This window comes from Perna viridis, chromosome 11, assembly GCF_037379345.1.
Source record: "Perna viridis isolate PV_CMFRI_1.1 ecotype Kerala chromosome 11, ASM3737934v1, whole genome shotgun sequence".
In the NCBI taxonomy this organism is placed as follows: domain Eukaryota; kingdom Metazoa; phylum Mollusca; class Bivalvia; order Mytilida; family Mytilidae; genus Perna; species Perna viridis.
The window spans coordinates 6,401,289-6,422,898 of NC_142455.1; the positions used below are offsets into that span (position 1 = coordinate 6,401,289).

Genomic DNA, 21,610 nt, shown 5'->3' on the forward strand with positions numbered 1-21,610 from the left:
CTATATAATTTTTATCTCCTAAGAGCGCGGGTTATATGAAAAAACACGTGTTTATTTCTGTTTACTATGACATTTCAAACAAAATATCAAAAAGAAAAATATGTAGTCTTTTTACCCATGAATCACATTTTGCATGATCCTTAGCTGGAGTGCTAAATAAAAGTTTACATAAAAAGTTTTACTTGTGTTTGATATTTGTTCCTGTTCCGTTAATAAATCGCCATTTTCTATTTGAAGTTTGTTAATTGACTTTTTAACTTGGTAATGCCTTTGTTTTTCAAGTCCTAAGGAAATAAGAGTTTTTTTCCCTTAAGTTCAATTCATTTTTCTATTGGTCGTACATGTGATCTCTTTGTTTCTCTTTCATATATTTCTGATATATTATTTTTTGTATTTCTTACTCAATTACATCATCTATGTTTTAAATTTACTACTATATTCATTTTGTGATCAAACTCCTATTCTAAATTTTGTAATTTCGCATTGAAACTTGGTTATTTATCCAATGAGCACAAATATTTGCCACATTTGGTAACAACAATATTTTTTCTGTTTCATGGCTCATATAATTTTCTTTTAAAATGAGTTTCAGATAAGGTTCGGTTCTAAAGCGAATTCAAAGGAAAAACAACGATTATTAGGCGCTGAACATACCATAAATTACGGAAGTGGCTTATATTGTCAGAATTTTTAATATTAAAAATTGGCGTAATTATAAAAGTATGTTAATGATGTGGAACTGTATCAGGTTAATATGATATGGTTGACGGTCCAACCAACTAAATATTATATTCTTTTCCTTTTCTGTGTTCCAGTCCGGTTCTCCAATTCCGTATTTTGACCCCTACCAATATAACACGTGACCTCTCCCAATATCAAATTTAACACCAATTGAAAGAGTAATCAAGGTGAACGAAGATTCTAGGGAAAATCAAAAGAATGTAATCCAGGGACAAAGACCAGACATGGAAAACAGACAAACGCTACACAGAACATAAAGTAACTAAAATAATACATACAAAGTAACAAAAGTAAATGAGCAACTCGGACTCCACTAACAACTGGGAGCATGGACCAGGTACACCGATAGGGTAAGCGTCCTCTGCTTTTCTAGAAACATCCACCGACTTGCTCATAAAAAGTCAAGTCCGGAGTAGACGAAAGAGGGAAGGGAAACTATGACACGTCGAACAAATCAGTTTTTATGGTGCATATCAACACAGCGTAACGATTCACGAGCTCATGATGACGACCATAAAACTTCTGTGGTGATGACTTCAATCTTGTAGCTACATGACCCAGTTCCAGAAGGCTAATTGTAAGAAGTCTAATGCGATACAAAAAGTCAAATTTCATAACTACGTAAATTACGCCTGTGACTGGTTGCTGTTGATTTTATTTTTTGTTTCATCTGTAACAGTCAATTTCTTATTGCATGTTAAGAATTTTGAGCTTCGTTGATTTCGTTTAATATTTTCTCGATTGATTATATTGGCTTCATTTCTAAGCCTCTTGGTGTACAATTTAACCCAAAGCACCATCTAAATAAGAAATAATCAGAAGACTCAAAGGAAATGCCATAACATTTAATCTTTACTGCACAAATTTTTAGCATTTAAAGATAGCAAACAAGATAAAAGCATTAAGACAAGTCGATAACTATATTTGAACTCTCAGATCAAGAACAATTGCCGTGGCATTGTTATAATGTAAGTTGAAACCAGTACATATCTATATTTGAACAGCAAAAAATGCACAACGGATTTCACATTATACATAGATGTAATTAGTTGTTTCTCCATAATTACTCTATATTTTAATACATGCAATAACTATAGGAGCTGAAACACAGAATTCGTTAGATTATTGACTATGGCTTATTGAATATAGATTAGTTTTAAACGTATTTTTTAAGTACCATTCTGTGTAAGAATCAGGCAATGGGTGGCACATCATATTTCTCAATTTGGTCTTTTTTGCCTCAAATACATTCAACACATCTAGAAAATAACTGAACAGCTATTTAAATTTATCCCTAAGCATCGGTGATGTAGATATTTTTTGATTGCTTATATAAAGAAAAAGTTCGGGAAAAATTTCCCGCCATTTTTCCATAGTGCATTTCAACAAAATTTGACCTATCAATATCTTAAAAAGGCAAACTTTTCAAACACTTTGACAGTAATTTTTGAGGTTATGATGTATAAATACTTGGATTATGCAATAAAATGTCCGTGTATTTTTTCTTCATGTGCCACACCTTATACACATTTTGCCTGATTCGTAGACGGAGAAGTACTTAAGTACTTGAGGAATTGAGAATGAGAGTAAAACCCTTGTGAATCCGACAAATTTCAAGATGAAGTTTTGACAGATATAGTATTTGAACAAAATGGCAACTACATGTAGTTCAAAATTACTCCGGATACCCATTGCCATAAAGGCGTAGGTGTCGGATTACAAATGCTTCAACATATATCATCAAAGGCAGTTTTAAGGAGGCAGACCTAGAGTAAGGGACATAACTCTTGAAATCGGTGATATATTTGTATCATTATCAATTTCACCAATTTCACATAAATAGGATTAAAAAATGAAAACAATTTTGGGGATACAGCTTGCAACAAATTAAAATCTATGCCACAAATTTTATTCCCCAATTTTAGGGGGGAGAGACGTACGCTCGACACGCCTTTCCTTGGATCCGCCCATCAGTATCATAACATAAACGAGCACAAGAAAATTTAAAATGAAACATGATAAAATTCAATTTAGAGGAGTGTCTCATTTTATTAGGTTTTGAAAAGCCTATAATCAGGTTAATCTTCAACCTTAAACACTTTCAAGTAAAAAAAAAAACAACAATGGTGTTTCAAGACAAAACATGCAATACAGAAGTAGTCGCCATTTTGGAAAGGGTAGAAACGTGCTCTCAATTCTGGTTGAAGGTTTTTAAACAAAATAACCAAATAGTTGAGAAACAAATAAAACATCTAAAAACCACTCGTAGTTAAACCAGGTTAATGTTTGAAGAAAATTGATTGATTGTTGGGGTTTAACGTCCGAGCAGCATTATTTCAGATATATTCAGACGATTGAAGAAAATAAAACACACCTATAATGTATTACTGATAGTCGCAATACATTTATTTTTTTTATTTACTGGATGTATTATCTAAAAGCACTGTTCAGTTGATCATTCTGAATTCCAGATGACTGTCTCGTATTGTCGTCAAGATAGCACAAAAGTTGATGATAAAACCTCATAGGAGTCTTTCGCTTCCTTAAAGCAGTTTAAGAAGATGCACATACCAGAAACCCCTTTCTCGCTTTTTTGTAGGGTGTGGGAGTGGGGGGATATCATCAAATACTTTATTTCAAATTTTTGCAGATTCACAACATAAATTAGCTTTTACGTTATAGCTACATTTGTACTTATAGCACTAAGTAGTATATTTCTCCATTTTCATGTTGAAGTCAATTACATTCAGCTCTGGTTATTAACCACTGCCAGATTTCACAGCAGTTTGTACATAAAACATTTATTTTAACAACAAAATTTATACATATGTATATACATTATTTAGCCCGTTATTTACCCACTCATCCCAAGTTATTTTTAACATGAGCATATAAATGTTAAACATGTGTATTAAATTTGAATTCGTCAATATCGAACATTTATTTGTAACTACATATACTAGTAGATATAACTGATTGTTTGAGATTGAATAATTCAAAATTTAAGTGTAAGTGTTTGTAAGAATAAGGTAAAATGGGAAAAATCAGAAACATGCATGTCAAAACCTCACCGATCTGACAATGTAATATCACTCAGGATGCTTTCTCTATTTGAAAAGACCATTATTTAATCTCTGCACTACTGGCTTAGCTCAGAAATTTTTCAATAGAATGTTAGAAAAATGAGGTTTTTGACAGAGTTATCTGCCCTTGAATTGTTCATTTTCAGTGTATTTCAATGAAATTATAACTCAATGCACCAATATGACATGAACAATATTGTTTTTTTCTTGATTTTGATGGCTTTAATAGTCAAATTACACTATGAAAATGATGTTTTTTTTTCATACCATGTTTCACCTACTGCCTGATTCTAACAGAGACTGACACTTAATATAACATGATAAACATACAAGTTTTATCTCAATATGGCACAACCCATGTTTTTTTAAACCTTAAGGAGGTAGATCTAGGGTAAGGGACACAACTCTTAAAAAAAAATGGAACGTTTGTGTTCAGCATTTTGTTTTGGAAAATATCTGAGAAAATACAGTAATACAGATATAAAATAATGGTATTTTCAAATAGAGACAGCATCTTTGAGTGAAATAATATTGTCAGGTTTTAACATCCATGTTTCTGATTTTCCCCATAACTCTTGAAATCAGTGATATGTTTGTATCATTATCAATTTCATTTAAGCCTTTCAAGCTTTCCTTTGAATCAGCATGAAATCAGTCCATGTTACTTTGATGCTTACATGAGATTGATGTAAAAAGGTGAATACAAACGTTCCAGTGATTTGTAGGAGTTGTGTCCCTTACCCTAGGTCTACCTCCTTAAGTGCTAACATACTCTAAACCTTTACTGAATCTTCTGTTACTGTAGATAAGAATATAATACTTTTCCCATCGTAAAATTCCCAAGAAACGACCCGTAAAAGGTTTTTTAATTCTTCACAATATCATCATTATGCCAAGAAAAGTTTACGTTTACGTTTCAACATTTTGGCCTACTGAGCGTAAAGTGTCGGAGATAAATTCGTTACATACGTTCGTATCTGTAGTTATGGAGAACATTTACTCCTTCAGTATCCAGAACACCCTCCGGCTACGCCTCAGGGCATACTTTGGTACTTCAGGTGAAAAATCTCCATATCTACGGATATGAACTTTAGTAGCTTATATTGACACACCGATGTACTTATACCCGGAGACCTGTGTACCACCCATGTAACTGATCAAACAATTATCAGAAAGCGTGTGGAACGTTTAAAACAATGGTATATTTAACCCCAAAGCCGCACCAATGAGAATGTACAATAATTTCGAGATGCCTCCCTAGATCGCCAGTAATATGACAATGTTATCAAATTTCAGAGTAATTTGCCGTATCAATTTTCGCATATTAAGCCATACAGATTTTAAAGCTTGACACATTGTTTTCTTGTTATTTAAACGAGTTTGACGCTGTAGGTTTTGACATCCTCGTATGTAGTGTGTTTCCGTCCGTGCTGTCAATTTCTGTTCTATTCCTCCTTCGGTGTATCATCATAAAAACTATTCCATTCAGTACACCTCCAGAGTTGGCCAATATAACTGTTAATAGGACCACGACTGGTGGTGTGTTATGTAGAAATTCCCAGAGGCCGAAGATCGAGGATGCTGTCCATTGAATAACGAACATGACGATGAATAACATCATTGTTTTTGTTGCCTTGTGAGTTGCTCTAGCTGACGAAGCTGCTTTCCCTATCGTTCCCATAATTCTCTTTGACTCCACTCGGAGTTTATTCCAGATGAAAACGTACAAGACCGTGTTGATCAGGAGTACAAGTACAGACGGGACGAGCGTGAACAGGATGAGTACAACACCCCCTGTAACTCCATCAAAGGCACAGCTATAAATAGATCAATAAATAAAATCAATAAAGAAATAATTTCTATTTAATAGTATATATATCTGGTTCTTCCCAGATGTACAATGAATGGACTAAAATGGGTAAACAAAATGTTTAGGGATACACATCACCACATGTATCTCAGTCATCATTTCAACAGCGATTCACTTGTAACTCGCAAATAAAAACATGTTCTGGTCAATGCTTCCAGTTTTAAGTGGAGTGTGAGTTGTTCATTTACCTTTGTAACTTCGTCTGTGTTATTTTGTTTATTTCATGTTCTTTGTTGCATTCTTTTGATTTCTGCTAAAAACTTGCTCCTTTAAGGATGCTTGCAGCCATTTTGTCAAATTTCGGACTCCTCTGGTTTTATCCATTTCATAGCATTAATACTAATTGCCCAGTGACCACCAATTTTCTTAACATAATTTCATTAAAAGCACCTTAAAATGCTATTTGTGAAGTCTTTATGAAATCTTTGTTATTTCTTTGGGTTTTTAATCTACATGTATACAACCTACTAGAATAAAACCTAAGGAAAATCAAGAGAAATCTTTTCCCGCCAAAATTTCAATTGCTTAGCACACTGACCCGTTATTTGTTTCTCTACTTGTACTGTTCTAGCAAAAAAGATGTTAAAAGATTTCACAACCCTTTGGAATCCTTGTTTTTCTTGAATAGAGATCGCCTGAATATAGCTGAAAACCTGCTGCTCGGGCGTTAAACCCCAACAATCAATCTTGAATAGAGCAGCGAACATCCTTAATCAAAATTTCAATGCAAATGGACTGATGTTCATTTATTGTATATTGAAATTAGTGCGTGATGTAGACGTGAATACATAATTAAAGGTCGTAAGATGCTATTTAATCATTTTCTATTTACAAATCGTTCTTTAATTGCCACGATAGTTCTTATATTAACATTAATCTATATGCGGCAGTAGCATCATTAAAGCTGCATTAGCTGTCATTTTCGTAAATTTTTGTTTCTGTTGAAATATATCTTAACTTTTGTACTTTTCCTGTATAATTTCATTTGATATCCACAAATAAAATGCATTTATTACATGATATAGGTGTCTATATATTTAATATCTTGCAAAACAAAAAGTCGACCTAGATAAATTCGTATGCATGTGACTTCTGGTGACCTTTATCCGCGCATGTGCTGTAAGGGTTGCTTCTTTCATAAACAAATCTGATCCCAAAGCGAAAGTGGTTATTCAACGGCATAGAAGACCGACGGACTCATGCCGGAAAGGAAAAAAACTTCGAATATAACACAAAGATCCTTTTGAAATTTACGTATTGTGATATAATGTAGCTTAAATATGGTCATTATTTATTTGAAAACTAATCAAGAAACAAATGAAATGAAATGAAAACAAAACACGTGCCTGCCTGTGTATAGCCGTTATTATTATTTTTTACCAAGGTTAAAGTATGTTTAAACCCTGGTGAATGTCTTGTCGACAGTCTTCGGAAATAATGGCGAAAAAGAATTAGATCAGAGCCATCGATCTTTTCTGATTAAAAAAAAACGTTGTTTTCACAACATTCTGTAGATATTATAGACATTTATTGCTCCAACTATCATGGGATATTTAAAACTATTTTTTACATTTCAGGTATGTTGAAATTTTAGTAAACTACTCCATTATTATAGAGTATGCGCAAAATGGTAACTTTCTAATAAAAATAAGAGAATTAAAAAAAAAATAACGACAGATTAAAAATGCGGAAACATTTTGTATTAACAGAAGCTTGTACAACACTTAACAAGCCTGTACATGACAGAGTGTATGATTTAAAAGCAATTATCATGAGGGGACCACAGGGGCTTGCTCCTACTATCAAATATGCAGCCCCACTACTTTGTCTTTTTTACTGTATGAGAGTGGCTAGATACTTTCATGCAAAAAGGGTGAATGTGAAAACGAACAATCGTCGACTGTCGCGAAAAGCGGAAACTTAACGAGTGTACTGATAAGAATCGAGACTTACGTTTTTTTTTCTTTAGAAAGCTCACTCCTATAAAACATAAGTAATTAAAACAGAAAAAAATACAAAAATAACATAATGGATTAAAACAAAAATAAATAAAATAAAACCAACAAACGGAAATTAAAGCAAAACAAAACAAAATAGAACAGACATATCAAAGAAACAATAAAAAAAAAAGAAAAAAAAGAAAAGAAAAAAGAAAAAAACAAAAACAAAACAAAACGAGATACAAATTAAGCTAAAACAAAACAAAATACTTTTTTGAGTTTTGGGAGTTGGGCAGTTTCGGTTTAATAGGGAATCTGACAAATGTAAAGTCGGAATAATTCGTTGCTGTCCCGTTTTAAAATTGTACAATTTACTGGTTCGCTTTCTGCTGGTGATTGTAAGTGCCGTACTATATACATGTGGCATAGGCAAACACTGATTAAATTTGAAATTCGAATGAACGAAGACCAAGCTATGACAAGAAAAGTAGATACGACAAAACAGCAAGCATAAATAAAAAAATAGAAGGAACAAGTATAAGCAGGTATCTTCAAAAAGCTTGGAAAATGGGCTAGTTGCACCTTTAACGAACTCGCGTGCTTTTCTTGAAACACACCTAAAATTTCTAATGTCAGGTACGGTATATACAAATAAAACAATTGTAGAATGTCCTCACTGTAAAGTAGGACAGCACGACATATGATGAATATTATTAAAGTCATGTTTACTTACAAGTATCCGTTGGGTCCTAACTTTCCGATAATAGCCGAGACAGTCAGAATTGATAGAGGAACTCCGAACATGCATATCAGCAGACGATAGTCCCATTTTCCAAAATTCAAATTCTTTCCAAAGTACATCAAGAAGAATGCATTGATTGCGATCACATTCACGCATATCATCTGGGACATGACGAAAGTGAACATCATATATGAGTAGAATGCACAGACGGCAGGAGGTCGTGGATGGGACAACGTTATTAAGTACTGTAGGTGGTCCATTGAATGGAACACATTAAACATTCCATCACAGACCGCAAGGTAAACAACAAACCGTTCGTTTTTTGGTCTGTTGAAAAATGGCGATGGTTTCCGAAATGAAATGATCAGTACGGCGACAGCACAAAAAAAGCTGGCAGAAATTGCAATTAAAGCTGAGATGTGAATTGGATAGAAAAATCCATTGTCAAGCCCTTTAACTGGTAAATCATACCCGTTTTGCAAAGTACCGTTTGAATTTGAAGACATATTTTTTTTACAAATAATGCTATCAACTATAACGCCTTCCTTTGAACAGATTGAAATGCACCGTATCTAAACACGTACGTAGGTACACCTCACGTTCAACTTTAACGCTGGTATTTGGTCCAAGTTATATTATTGGTAGATATTGAATGACTTATCTGACTTATCTAATGAGTATGAATTGCCTTTCAAGTAGCATAAAAATTGTCAATATCTACCAAATAGATATATATTGTTTCACAGATCTCTTTGAAAATATTATTGGTTTTCACAGCGCATAATTTACACCTTTTAATCCTTGTTTATATAAATAAGTGCTAATTAATCGTCCTCTTGTATATCTTAGAAAACTAAGTGTGAAAAACAGCGATCTGTTCAGTATGCTCAATGTTTTCTATTAAAAAATAAATGGTGGCTCTATTTATGTTAACATTCAATTTGTTGATTAGACTATACTTGTTTCTATGCACCGAAGTTGTTTTCAATTAACTGCTTGACTCACATCGCATGGATTCAAAACAGCACGTTCGTTTTTCAAATTGACATTTCGTAATGCATTTTCTTCGGTACAGGAAGACGTTTTAAAATTTTGCTTCCCTCTTTTAAGGTTAATTAGGTCACGTTTTATTCGGAAAGTAAAAGGAATGTTTGCCTCTACCCAAGATTAAACGACTATTGCTTGTCTATAAAGTGTTCAGAAATCGAGTTTTCTTCAAGTACTCAATTAAGTGGCCATCTCGACCCTATTAAGGATGAGACAATATACTTTCTCACGCAAAAGACTTAAGGTAAAAACATATGTTACTTAAGCAGGTATCTTATTATTTCTAATGGTTCCTATGTTTTAGTACCAGAATAAATTTCAAACGGGACATCCTCATCTGTTTGTGTTTATAATAGAAGTATCTATATTATAATTGCATGTATGCAGATTGTTTTAGATACAAACACAAAAAAAAAAAAAAAAAAACGATAATCAGAAAACAGAAAGAACAAATAAATAAACAAATACAAATAAAACTTCCAATTATCAGTAATAGAAATGGAACAGATATGGTAACACGCAACAAATGCACCATCGTATAACCCCCCTCCACACCCAAAGATAGTAAATACTTACAGACGTAACCAAAAGGTCTTCAATATGTGTAAACACACCGTCTAGTAAATTCTGAAAGGCCCGACAACAAAAGAAATAAAATCTACGGTTACCGTAACGGAACGATGTCAATCCTTCACAATAAACTAAAAAGTCAAATATAACGACACGAAAACACATTAATGACCAATATTGATATTAGGGCGAAATCATTTAATTCTAACCAAGCATGATGCTGCAAGCGCAGCAAACAACTTGGAAATAATGGACAAACATCCAAAATTGACAAGTTATAGTAATGCAACGAAAGATCACCACAACCTTGCTTTATTATAAACTAATATCACAAGAAAGAAACATAGTACTTGTATAACGTGCGAAAATAGAATGACGTAGGAGCATTTAATATTTACAAAATGTTTATTGGCGATAAAATTTCAAATTTTTCAACGAGTAGTTTGTGGTTGAGTAACAGCGATTATAATTCCTTTTTCCTTCGAATTAGTCTTTGGCTTCCCCGATACACTCAAGGCCAAACTGTGCACAAAATTTACAAATATTCTAATTATTAAAGGGGAACCCAATCCTGGTCCATCACTGCATAAAAGATATAATGTATGATGGTTGTTATAATTAAACATTTAATATTTTGCACAACTCCAATATCTGAAATATCTGACAAGGACCTTAAACTTTAATCAACCAATTAACCGACAAATATGGTACATGAGATTGATAAAGCCTGAAAGATCCGGTAGTGACGCAGATCGCGAAACATAAATTCAGTTGATGACCGGGCCTGACGTATTTCCGGTGCTTCGTCGTGTAGGTCTGTCAAATGCTGGTTGTATTTTACGATCGCTTGTACCGAAGCTTTTTTTTACGAAACTTTAATGATCATTGAATGTAATTTTCTATACAGGAGTTGCTCTATATATGCATTTCAAATGACTATTCAGGGAATCCAGTATCTTTTTTCCCATGATTTCTTTTTCGCGGTGCGCCGACCATTAAATTCTAACGTTCATTATTTAAGACATGCATATTGCAGTTACAGGTACATGTACAAGATATCGTATAATATCCGTATTTCTTCGCAATTCTTGCCTTTCATTATGAATTTTAATGCATTTTAAAATGATGTTTCTTGTGCGAACAGTTCTACAACTTTATCTCATTTTCATGTGTAACATGAAACTGGGGAGATCTATGCTGACTAATCTTACGGATTAGAGTATTTAGTGAAACATTGTTCAGCCTTCAGTGATATTAAAAACAAATATGATTTCGACTTCTTTCAGACCGTGTGCTTAAATGGTGTAATCCAGAAATTCGATGGCAAGCAAAATTACTACTATTATAGTAGAACGCTCAAGCTCCGAACAGCGTGACCTGACGTTCTGAGGCCAATTTAGTTAGTAAGAGAGGGAATGAACGTCTAACGTTGGTTGGAGCATGTAGAACTCTATGTAATCCAGCATGCCTTGAACTACAAAATGAATTAAGAAGTAAAATTTAATCTTCAACAACGGTGTCAAACAAGAACTACGGAAGCCTGTTGGTACAAATATACCTAGAAAACCAACGAGCTTTCGTAATATTAGCTCCCGTAAAGATCAATCAGATGTTGGCTAAACTATGAAGAAGATAAACTACTGGTAATTAATGTACATGTATGAATACCGTTTTATAAATGTAATATGAAGAAGGTGAAACCTGAAACGCTCTCGTTAATTAAAAATCCTTTAATTATTTTTGTCGGTCCTGTCATTATTGCATTTTGTAACTCCAAAATGGTATTTTTTTATGATTTGTTATGTAATGTTTTGTTATGTTTTTAACGGTTTGAAAATAACTGTCCATTTCGTAAAATGTTCTTGTGAAAAATAGCGAGAGTTCCTTGAACAACTGATTATCAGTTTTCCTGTGACTGTCCATCCCTTTAGAATGAATGTCAAAACCCGCACTATTTAATGGTTATAGCAGAGTTTCACTTGTTTTTCAAAATTTATTCTTGCAATTTCATTATTTTCATCTTGAACTTGGTGCGTCTTTACCTTTATCAAAATCAACTTTAAAGGTCACCTTGTCGCTACAGTGTGGGTCGACGGTTTCCATATTTAAGGACAACAAACCGGTCCATATTTTGCAATTTTACCAGAAGTATCATGAACTATTTATATCATTCTTAGGTTATTAATTTAATACAACTTTTTGAAATGAAAATGTATGCTGAACAAATTTATAACAATAATACATCTATCTAAAGTACATTTAACTCAGTTTAGGAATTAAACAAAATTGTAAAATGTAACTCACCAGTTGAGTGAATGACACTCTTTAAATTATTTTTAATTGAAATTTATTTTTGGAAATTCTAATGGGTCATTTTTCCCAGATGACAAGAATGATAGTAAAGAAAGTACATGCATTGATATGCAAGAAAATGATTGTGAATTACCGGTACAAGATACAGCACAGGTACGGAGCGCCGAATGGGACTCTTGTGGTTTTATACTATAACTAAAAAATCAATTTTGTACAGACACAAGTGAGTTTTAAATGCGACAAAACGCTTGTATTGTATGTCAAGAGTTCTTCATTATACCTCACGGGACGATAACTATCCAATATTTTCCCCATATTTCAATCGGTTATTATGATAGGTTTGTAGTGATATTTGAGTAAGAATCGTTTTAAGAACAACGCCGACGTTTTTTCCCGCCAACATTTCAAGCAAGGGAAATGATCGTGAACAGCTCGATATCTGAAACGCAAATGGTAACACATTCATCTATGATTTGTAACGTTAAATAACTGTTATTCGACATGTTTACTTATTTACTTATTTCAATTCTTCTATTATTTTCTTAATTGAAGAATCATATTTGAATTTTCTATTGAGTTGTTTTGTAGAATGATAATAAATATTGTTTGCATATTTTTTAAGGAGCAGTCTTTATAAAAATCAGTTAGGAGGTGATTCATGCATGTCAAAAACCCACCAAAGTCCCTTTTATTTCTTATTCAGAATTAGTTACAGACCACATTACCAGTCATAATTTTTCATTTGGGGGTCGCACTTTTATATACATTGTACATGAAATTAGCATTTTGCAAGAGTTATCGGTCTTGATTTTGTTGGATTTGGTTGATTTTAGTGGGAGTTAAATGTATGATTTTCTCATAAAGACAAATTTGAATATGGAAAGGACAACTGGTACGAAAAAAATTAGAAGAAATTATGTAGATTAAAAAAGCATTGTTTTTTTTCGGTGGGTTTTTCTTCAGCATAAATCACTTGAATATAGACAGTCTTAATTTTATTTGGACAGGTACTTAACTCTTGTAGAAACTTAATAGAATATATAAATTCATTTAGTTATTTATCGGCACTATCATTTTTTAATAAATAAATTTGAGATTAATACTGTAATCTGATTGGTTAAAATAATTTTGTTATATCTCAATGTATAAAAATATATTGACACGCCCCTATTCAGTTAAATTCAGAGCTACTTTTCTCATGTTTAAAGATAAAAATATGTTTTAAAATTAATTTATAAGAATTGGCTATGATACAAATTTTGTGTATTGAAAAATAAAAATTTATGTTATTTTTCAATAGACAAAATTTTTATCATAGCCAATTCTTAAGTGTTAAAATATCATTACATATGAGTATTGGAAACAAGGCTGAAGTAGCTTTAACATACAAGCCCTTGTTGGGTCCAATGTTCCAGAAAAGGGACACAACAATGTCGAATGCGGGTCAATTTGAAAATGAATTCCAACGTTAAATTTTCTTAACAGTGGAAACACAACAACGAACTGTTTGCACAAAATAATAAATTGCATAGCTCCTTCTTCGGTTCAATCAACTTCTTACGATTTACCTTGGATTTTTTGTACCATTTAATGTCAGTGGTTCATGCAAAAACATTGTAACATCTTTAAACTTGGATGTAACATATATTACGATTTTCCTTTTGTTCTTCTTCCAAAATAAATATGAGAGGAAGACCAAGTGTGCTCTAGCTAAAAATCTTGTATGATATTGCATGGAAGGTCACGTTTTCCCAACGAACTTAATTGGAAAACAGCCATGCAACCTCCAACCTCATAAGCATAAATATTGCACAGGGACAACTCCGCTGATGGCGAAAATGACTCCTTGCGGAATGAGAACACGAGCTACCCGTGCCTGCGTATCTCTAATTGGTCAAATATTGATTAATGGTGTTGTCAATTCATGATGCAAATCATTTCTGCGCCGCCTTCCGTGCTCATAGTCTATTTGAATAACTCGTAAGACCATGCAATAAATGCTCATGAAAGTGTGAGCGCACTTCGTAACCTACTGCTACCAAAATAACTTTTTAGTTGACATGATTTTATAACGGGACTTTATCACAATATATGACTTTATATTCAACATGTACAATATTTTTTGTAATAGTACCACATATCTTAATTAAGTAACTGTCTTTGTAAGAATCATGCAAAATCTGAAAAATGTGATACACCTCAAAAAAGGCTACATATTTTTATTTTTGTAATTGAGTTGTTTTATGGGTCTATACTATGAAATGTGTAATTATTCATTCAAATCCGCCTGCTCTTAGGAGATAATCGACATTGAAAATACAGTAGATTCTATTGTATTTGAGCGCCATTTACAGAGCTATCTCCCTTAATTTTGAAATCTACAGTGCATTCTATATAATTTTTATCTCCTAAGAACACGGGTTATATGAAAAACCACATGTTTATTTCTGTTTACTATGACATTTCAAACAAAATATCAAAAATAAAAATATGTATGCTTTTTACCCATGAATCACATTTTGCATGATCCTTAGCTGGAGTACTACCTAACATTTTTCAAAGTACAAAACTACTCAAAATAATCTTGAATCAGATTGATTTATTAATTATTGTTTTTGAAAACAATAATGGCTGACCTTAGTTTCATAAGTGGACATTTATCAATGTGTTTTTAAAGCTATGAGAGTAACATATAATTATGTTTAGATCGATGCACCACAATATATTTTTAATGTTCATATTTACAAAAAAACCTACACGTTAAGCTTCGTCGATTGTGTCAAGTAGGAACTGTATGTTTAAGGCCAAACTACTGATGATATGAAGTATTTGTAAATGTACATGGAAGCTAATTACGTCAATTTCGAAAATATCGGCTTGTCAAAAGTCGAAACTTCTGATAACGTGAAGTACTCGTTAGTTTGCTAAGATTTAATATAAGTAAATTTTAAAAAAAATATTTAACATGTTAAATTCCACTTTCAATCATTTATATGGGCCCCAGAAAAAAATATATAGATTTGGAAAAAACAATCTTCGAAACTACTAGTATAGCTTTGTTATAACTGTACATTAAAATTATGTCCTAGTACTGTCAACATAGTGCTTTTAATTTCCGGTAGCTAAAAACCCTTTGAATCCTGCCTACAAAACGTCTTGCAAGTGTTTGTTCGCGATTTATTTTTGTACCGGATTTTTTCAGGTTGAAAGAATTCAAAGACAAACTTTAAGAACGTTTTGGAATTAGTTTACTACTTCCGGGTGCACCAATGGGAAACTACAGGTACGAGAACACAATTATTCCCCTTGGTTTTCATTGTATACGAATATAGTGCCAACTTTGGTAGTAGGTACCTTCCACATTTTTTCACATTTTTACTGGAAACTTAGCAAAACTAGCAAATATTTTCCCACACTGGTTTGGCTCTCAATCGCACATATGCAAGTATACGCAAATGAAGCTGCCATTATGCTGTTTTCAGCTCATGAAAATGCAGGTACAAACTGGATATTGATGCTTTTTCTTGCCATAAGTATACAGAACCAAGTCGATAATACAACCATAAACGCTCCCTTCGGGAGCGTATAAAAACTTATTGTAGTGTAGAAATAATAAACTGTCAGTTTTATCGTCGTATTTATGTACAAGAGGTTTTAGTTGGGAAGCTTTTAGATATGACTCGTAAACAACTATTTCGTTGACTTTGAGTATGATTAAGGGACCCATTCTCATGAATTCTCAAGATCACGTGACAACTTACAAGCTCTACAACAAAATGTCACTACCTTTTACCACAAGATCAATATTAATATGTTTAGTCGTATTCCATTGCGAAAACAACAAAGCGACTACATGTACAATAAATGGAGGAAATAACAGGCCATCTATTTTTTAGAAGCATGACAGGACTGGGTATTTTAAACAAATTCTAAACAAGAGCCATTTATTACATTCAACATATCCTGTATCAACATTTACAAAATAGCATTAATGGTCAATTCATAGGAAATGCTGGTGAATAATCTGAAGATGAACAAAAACTAGATTTATTCTATTCCCCGGCAACATATATATATAACACTAGGTGCATGCCGTAAACGACTGTGGTATTACCCTAGCATTTTGGCATAGAAAAACCAACGGTTTACACAGCAATCAAGAACAATACATATATTTTAGGGCCTATATCAGCACGTTATATTGTTGATTCCATTGATCCTGAACACGAATTTATTGCTTAAATAAATGGGAAAAATTAAATTGAACACACAGATCTTAACTTCTTAAATTAAATTCTTTAATATGAAACCAAAACACAGTAGCATGTGCTTATGTTTCATACACACCATACACACCCAAGCCTCATCGAAATCCCCATATTTGTTTTAATAGTCGTTTTTCATATTTACGAAATGCAAGCCATTTTAACAAGTTTTTCAAAGGGACGCTACCCACCAACATCCGACAACCTGGTTGGCAGTCTCACTGGCGAAAGGAAGAACAATAAATATTTTCTTTGAAAATTAAACTATTTACACTTTGGTAAGTATCTAAATAGTTTGGAAATTAGTTATTCAAAAGTAATCAAGTACTTACCACAGCAACAATAAGTAAAATATTCGAATATGAAGCCTACTGCTGTTTATTGCTCCAATCGGACCGTAAATCAGTTTGTCGGGTTGGAAGGTTACTCCCCTTTGCTCAGAATTTTAAATAACGAAGTCAGGGATATGAAAAAGGTCTATTAATATACTGTAACGGTAAACGAAAAAAAAAAAAAAAACAAAAAAACTGGTAACATAGGAAGTATATCAAATTAAATACAAAATTTCAATAATTCATATTGCAAATTTCGATATACTGTAAACGTGCCTCAAGGATTAACCTCTAATCATTAGCATTAGAATCAAATATAAAGGAAGATCTAAATCCAAAATTGAATTGTATAAAAGTACTCAAACCAAATCTATCATTGAAGGGTTGTACTAAGCGCAATACAAGGAACCTCAGGGATTTGGTTATTTTGAAATTTGTAATAATGCAGATTGTGATAATAAATATGATTAATAAAATCAGATATAATTCTGGGTTAGAAGCAGATTATACGAAGAGATAAAAGAGATCGTCTTCTTGTACGGTACAGGCGAGAATCCATAGCAATGAAAGCAAAATATGATATTTTTCACGCCAAGAATTTTGTCTGACAGGCCTCGAAGTAAACATTTACTTAGCATTCAATAACAATGTACTTTTAGAAGTTATGTGCACAAATTTACTTACCAAGACTTTTAAAAATGTTTATTATCTTTGATGTACAGTCTCAGCCTATCAGGTCTTTTGACCCCTATTTTTCAGAACGTGACGGTTGGCATCAGGTATGGTTATAATTTTTCAAAACAATGCTGCAAGATCATGGATAATTACCTTTTCTTTTTCTAATATGGGTAATCAAAAACGTCACAAGAAAACGTATAAATTGCATTTCAAGAACTGCGTAAAACATTGTACTTCATTTCAATTGAATTAAATTTCTTTGATCTTTCTACTTGCTGGTAAATATGCTTGTTTAATACGTATTTTTGTGATTTTCGATTTTGCGAGTATCAAGGGTTACTCATTTCGGAGAGCTCAACGCACTGTTGTATTGCTTTTGTTATCTTTGTATAATATTAAATACTGACGCTGCTTCTTTTTCTATAAATTACTTTTATTGTTCTTCAAGTAATACCTTTCTATGGAAGGCGGAAACCGTCAAAAATACAACATACAAATATTTTATTGTCTATTTTGTTTGTTTTGTATGTGGATTGCATGTTGTATTTGACAAAATGTTCTGTTTTATTGCAATTTAGTTTGGTTTATTTCAGTTTTGCCAGTTTTACTTGTAGTTGCATTTTGGACAGTTTTCGTCTTCCATACATTTCTGATTGTCAGAACAAACTGTGATATATGTACCTTTTCATTGCAGGTGAAACTACATTTTACATAGTTCCATTGTTCTTTTGATTTGATAATACGATCGATATTCCATGTCTATAACGTGTCAAGTCATTAAATGAAATAGTTACATAGAACAAAGGAGTACTAGACAGTTTTATTTAGATTATTTAATTATCTGTAAATATACGAAGTATTAATAAATGAGCCAAATAGGTATATTGACTTGTACATGAACTATTGAAGAAATTGCACTTTAACAGCTATTATTAGCAAGAAACGTCGGCATTTATAATTCTTCAAAATGTCATAGTTTTCTTTTTTTTTCTTTCGTCTACCCTGGACCTCACTTTTTTTAGCATCTCTGCTTACCCTACCGGTGCACCTGGTCCATGCTCTCACTTTTTAGAGTTGGAAATGATCATTTACTTTTGTGACTTTGTATGTATTAGTTTGTTTATTTTATTTTCTTTGTTGTGCTTGTCTGTTTTCTATGTCTGGCTTTTGCCCCCGGATTGCATTTTGATTTCCGCTACAATATTGGTTCCATTGATTACTCTTTACACCAATTGGACACAAAAATGCTTTCAGAATGTGTATTGTAAATTTTAATTTTTAATTATACAATTTCGATACCTCAAAAGTAAAGGTCGGCTTTTGATTTCGGACTACTAAAACTGAAAAGTTTCGTCTGCCCACTGAAAACTTCTCCAAAACGGTAATATTTGCTAGTTTGAATTATAAAAAATAATACATTCATGTATGAGAAGAAAATTATGAATGATATGTTGCAAAAAGTTTGAAATTTGTCTGAATATCGAAGAGAAGTCAGTCAGTCAAAAAAAAAAAAAAAAAAAAAAATAAAATAAAATAAAAAAATAAATAAACTAAGACCTTTTTTTCAAATTTTGGATTGATCTTTGATCCAATTTTGACATAGATGTGACCACAATCAATGAAAGGACTTCCAATTAGTTTGAAAATAGCTTCCATATGATATGCATGTGTTATGAGGATATCCTCGAAGTTCATTGGAGAACATTAGTGGCCTTGGGCTGACATATTCATTCCGGAGGGGTTGTTGTCTCTTTGACATATACATCATACCTATAGGGTTTGTAAGTCTCATTCAAGTTTCTGTTTCCCCTCCGGAATTTCCGGTGACGAACGTATTCGAAGACCGATCTGCATTTTATTGGAAATTTCTGGGAAATCGGAAAGCTGCATCAATGTGCAAAATCTTCTATTTAAGCTTTTCTTTACATTTGTATCATGTAGTACTAGATGTTTGTCTTTTTTTTCAGTATTTTTACACAAAATGCTATTTTGCCTTTATAAGCAGGGGTTATGGCACTGGCTGCAGGGGTTGTGCTACTGGTTCGAGTTGTGTCACTGGCTCGGGTTGAGGTGTTGTTTCTATGCGGTTGATGCAATAGAGGACCAAAAAAGTTTATTAATTGCTATAGAAAATAAGTGTTGACGTACCTGCAATACAATGGCAACAATGCTGCCACTGGGAACATTGCTTGCACTCCAAAGCGAGGACGAACATCCTGTTTGCAATCCACACATGGATATAGCACTGCAATATTTGATACGACGAGAAATTTTCCGTTCTCTTTGTCACTTATAAAGGAGCAGAAAATCACTGTGTTATAATTTGATGATCATTATTTCGTTAAATCTAGCTTGGGTAGGCTTAAGTGCCGCGTTAAACTTGAAAAAATAAATTCTTGATTAAAACAGGTTAATGGAAAACAATAACCCCTTAGTGATTAAAAAATAACTTAATTGACTCATTACTTTTCATGTTGAAATGTAATAATCATATATAATAACTCTGAATTGTACTCAATTAGGTCTAATACTTATAGTATTTTATGAACTATGGTCTATTCATTTATATTGTCAAATAAAAAAAAAGACATATAGAAAAAGATAAGATATTTATATTTAATATTTTAATATTTTAATTACATGAATTTCTAAATGCATCAAATTCATGATTTGGTAAGGATCGACTTCTAAAAAGGAGACGTATCCACTTGGGGACAGATCGACATGACATCATATGAGATAGATCGCGATTAACATTTTATAACTAATGACTAAGTGGGCAAACCAAATATAATTGAGATGTTTATTGAATTAGCCAATTATAAGATTTCGTCTTGTCCGTATTAGAAGAATAAGTTCATCATGAAATAAATGTGTAAAAGAATGCGGTATATTTATATAAGTGCAGAGGGCCGTCTGAAATATGCATTTACTATTCTCACACACACACACACACACACACACACGAACGCGCGTCGCACGCAGAGAGAGAGAGAGAGAGAGAGAGAGAGAGAGAGAGAGAGAGAGAGAGAGAGAGAGAGAGAGAGCCCATTATCAGTAAGTGTCAAGATTGTTTTACAGGTATTTTATTGACATATTGTTATTATCTTTTTATGTACTTATTTTAAATGGTACCATTTTCAAATACTTTGCGATTGGATTTTTTCAATATCTATCTTTATAAGAACAATTTACAATGTTTACAATCTTTAACTACAAATAATTATTATTATATTGTATCATTTCATTCAAGTGTTTTATTGCGCACCTCGGACCAGTTTACATAAGTAGTGCATTAGTTTCATTCTTCGTGTAATTATCTGTTTTTTTTTATTTTGGTACCAAGTTCTTTTCATAGATGAACGTTACTTTTATGTAGACAATTATAAAAAATAGCTTAATGCAACAATGAATTTTTCTCCCACGAAATTAAATGAAATAGAACCAATCAATCTAAACCGCGTCAAACCTATTAACTTATACATATTTCTTTAAACAATCATAATTTCGGGGATTTGATACATCGCATCTACCCAAAAGAACTTGAGATAAAGGATACTACAGACACTGTGAAGTCAGCCTCATATCTTGACCTACTCTTAGAAATCGATGGTAAAGGAAAACTATTGACCAAACTTTACGACAAACCTGATGACTTTTCATTTAGAATTGTCAACTTTCCTTTCATCTTTGGCAACATTCCTTCAGCCCCTGCGTATGGAGTGTTCATATCACAACTCATACGTTATGCCAGAGCTTGCTGAAACTACGCAGACATTTTGTATCGCGCTAGAACTCTAACAAGTAGGCTTCTGGAACAGGGTTATGTTGCTACAAGATTGAAGTCATCACTACAGAAGTTTTATGGTTATGGTGTATCCATCAGCACCATGAAAACTGATTTATTCAACGGGTCATAGTTTTCCTTTCCTCGTTTGTCTACCCCGGACTTGACTTTTTATGAGCAACTCGGCGGGTGTTTCTAGAAAAGCAGAGGACGCTTACCCTACCGGTGCACCTGGTCCATGC

The 21,610-nt window shown here is 32.8% G+C and overlaps 1 protein-coding gene across 1 annotated transcript; it reads right to left on the reverse strand.

Annotated features, from left to right (window-relative positions):
- Window positions 1–1,590: 1,590 nt before the first annotated feature.
- LOC148602752 (uncharacterized) lies at window positions 1,591–9,376 on the reverse strand. The gene is made up of 2 exons (XM_088553229.1): window positions 8,368–9,376; window positions 1,591–5,641 (listed from the first exon to the last, which is right to left on the reverse strand). The coding sequence occupies exons 1-2, from the start codon at window positions 8,880–8,882 to the stop codon at window positions 5,191–5,193; spliced, it is 966 nt and encodes a 321-aa protein (XP_088409355.1). The 5' UTR covers window positions 8,883–9,376; the 3' UTR covers window positions 1,591–5,190.
- Window positions 9,377–21,610: the final 12,234 nt, after the last annotated feature.

Excerpts from the sequence above, each read along its gene's own strand:
- LOC148602752 (XM_088553229.1), bottom strand. The coding sequence starts at position 8,882 with ATGTCTTCAAATTCAAACGGTACTTTGCAAAACGGGTATGATTTACCA. Across the intron at positions 5,642-8,367 it reads TTAGGACCCAACGGATACTT|CTGTGCCTTTGATGGAGTTA; the intron begins GTAAGTAAACAT and ends ATCTATTTATAG.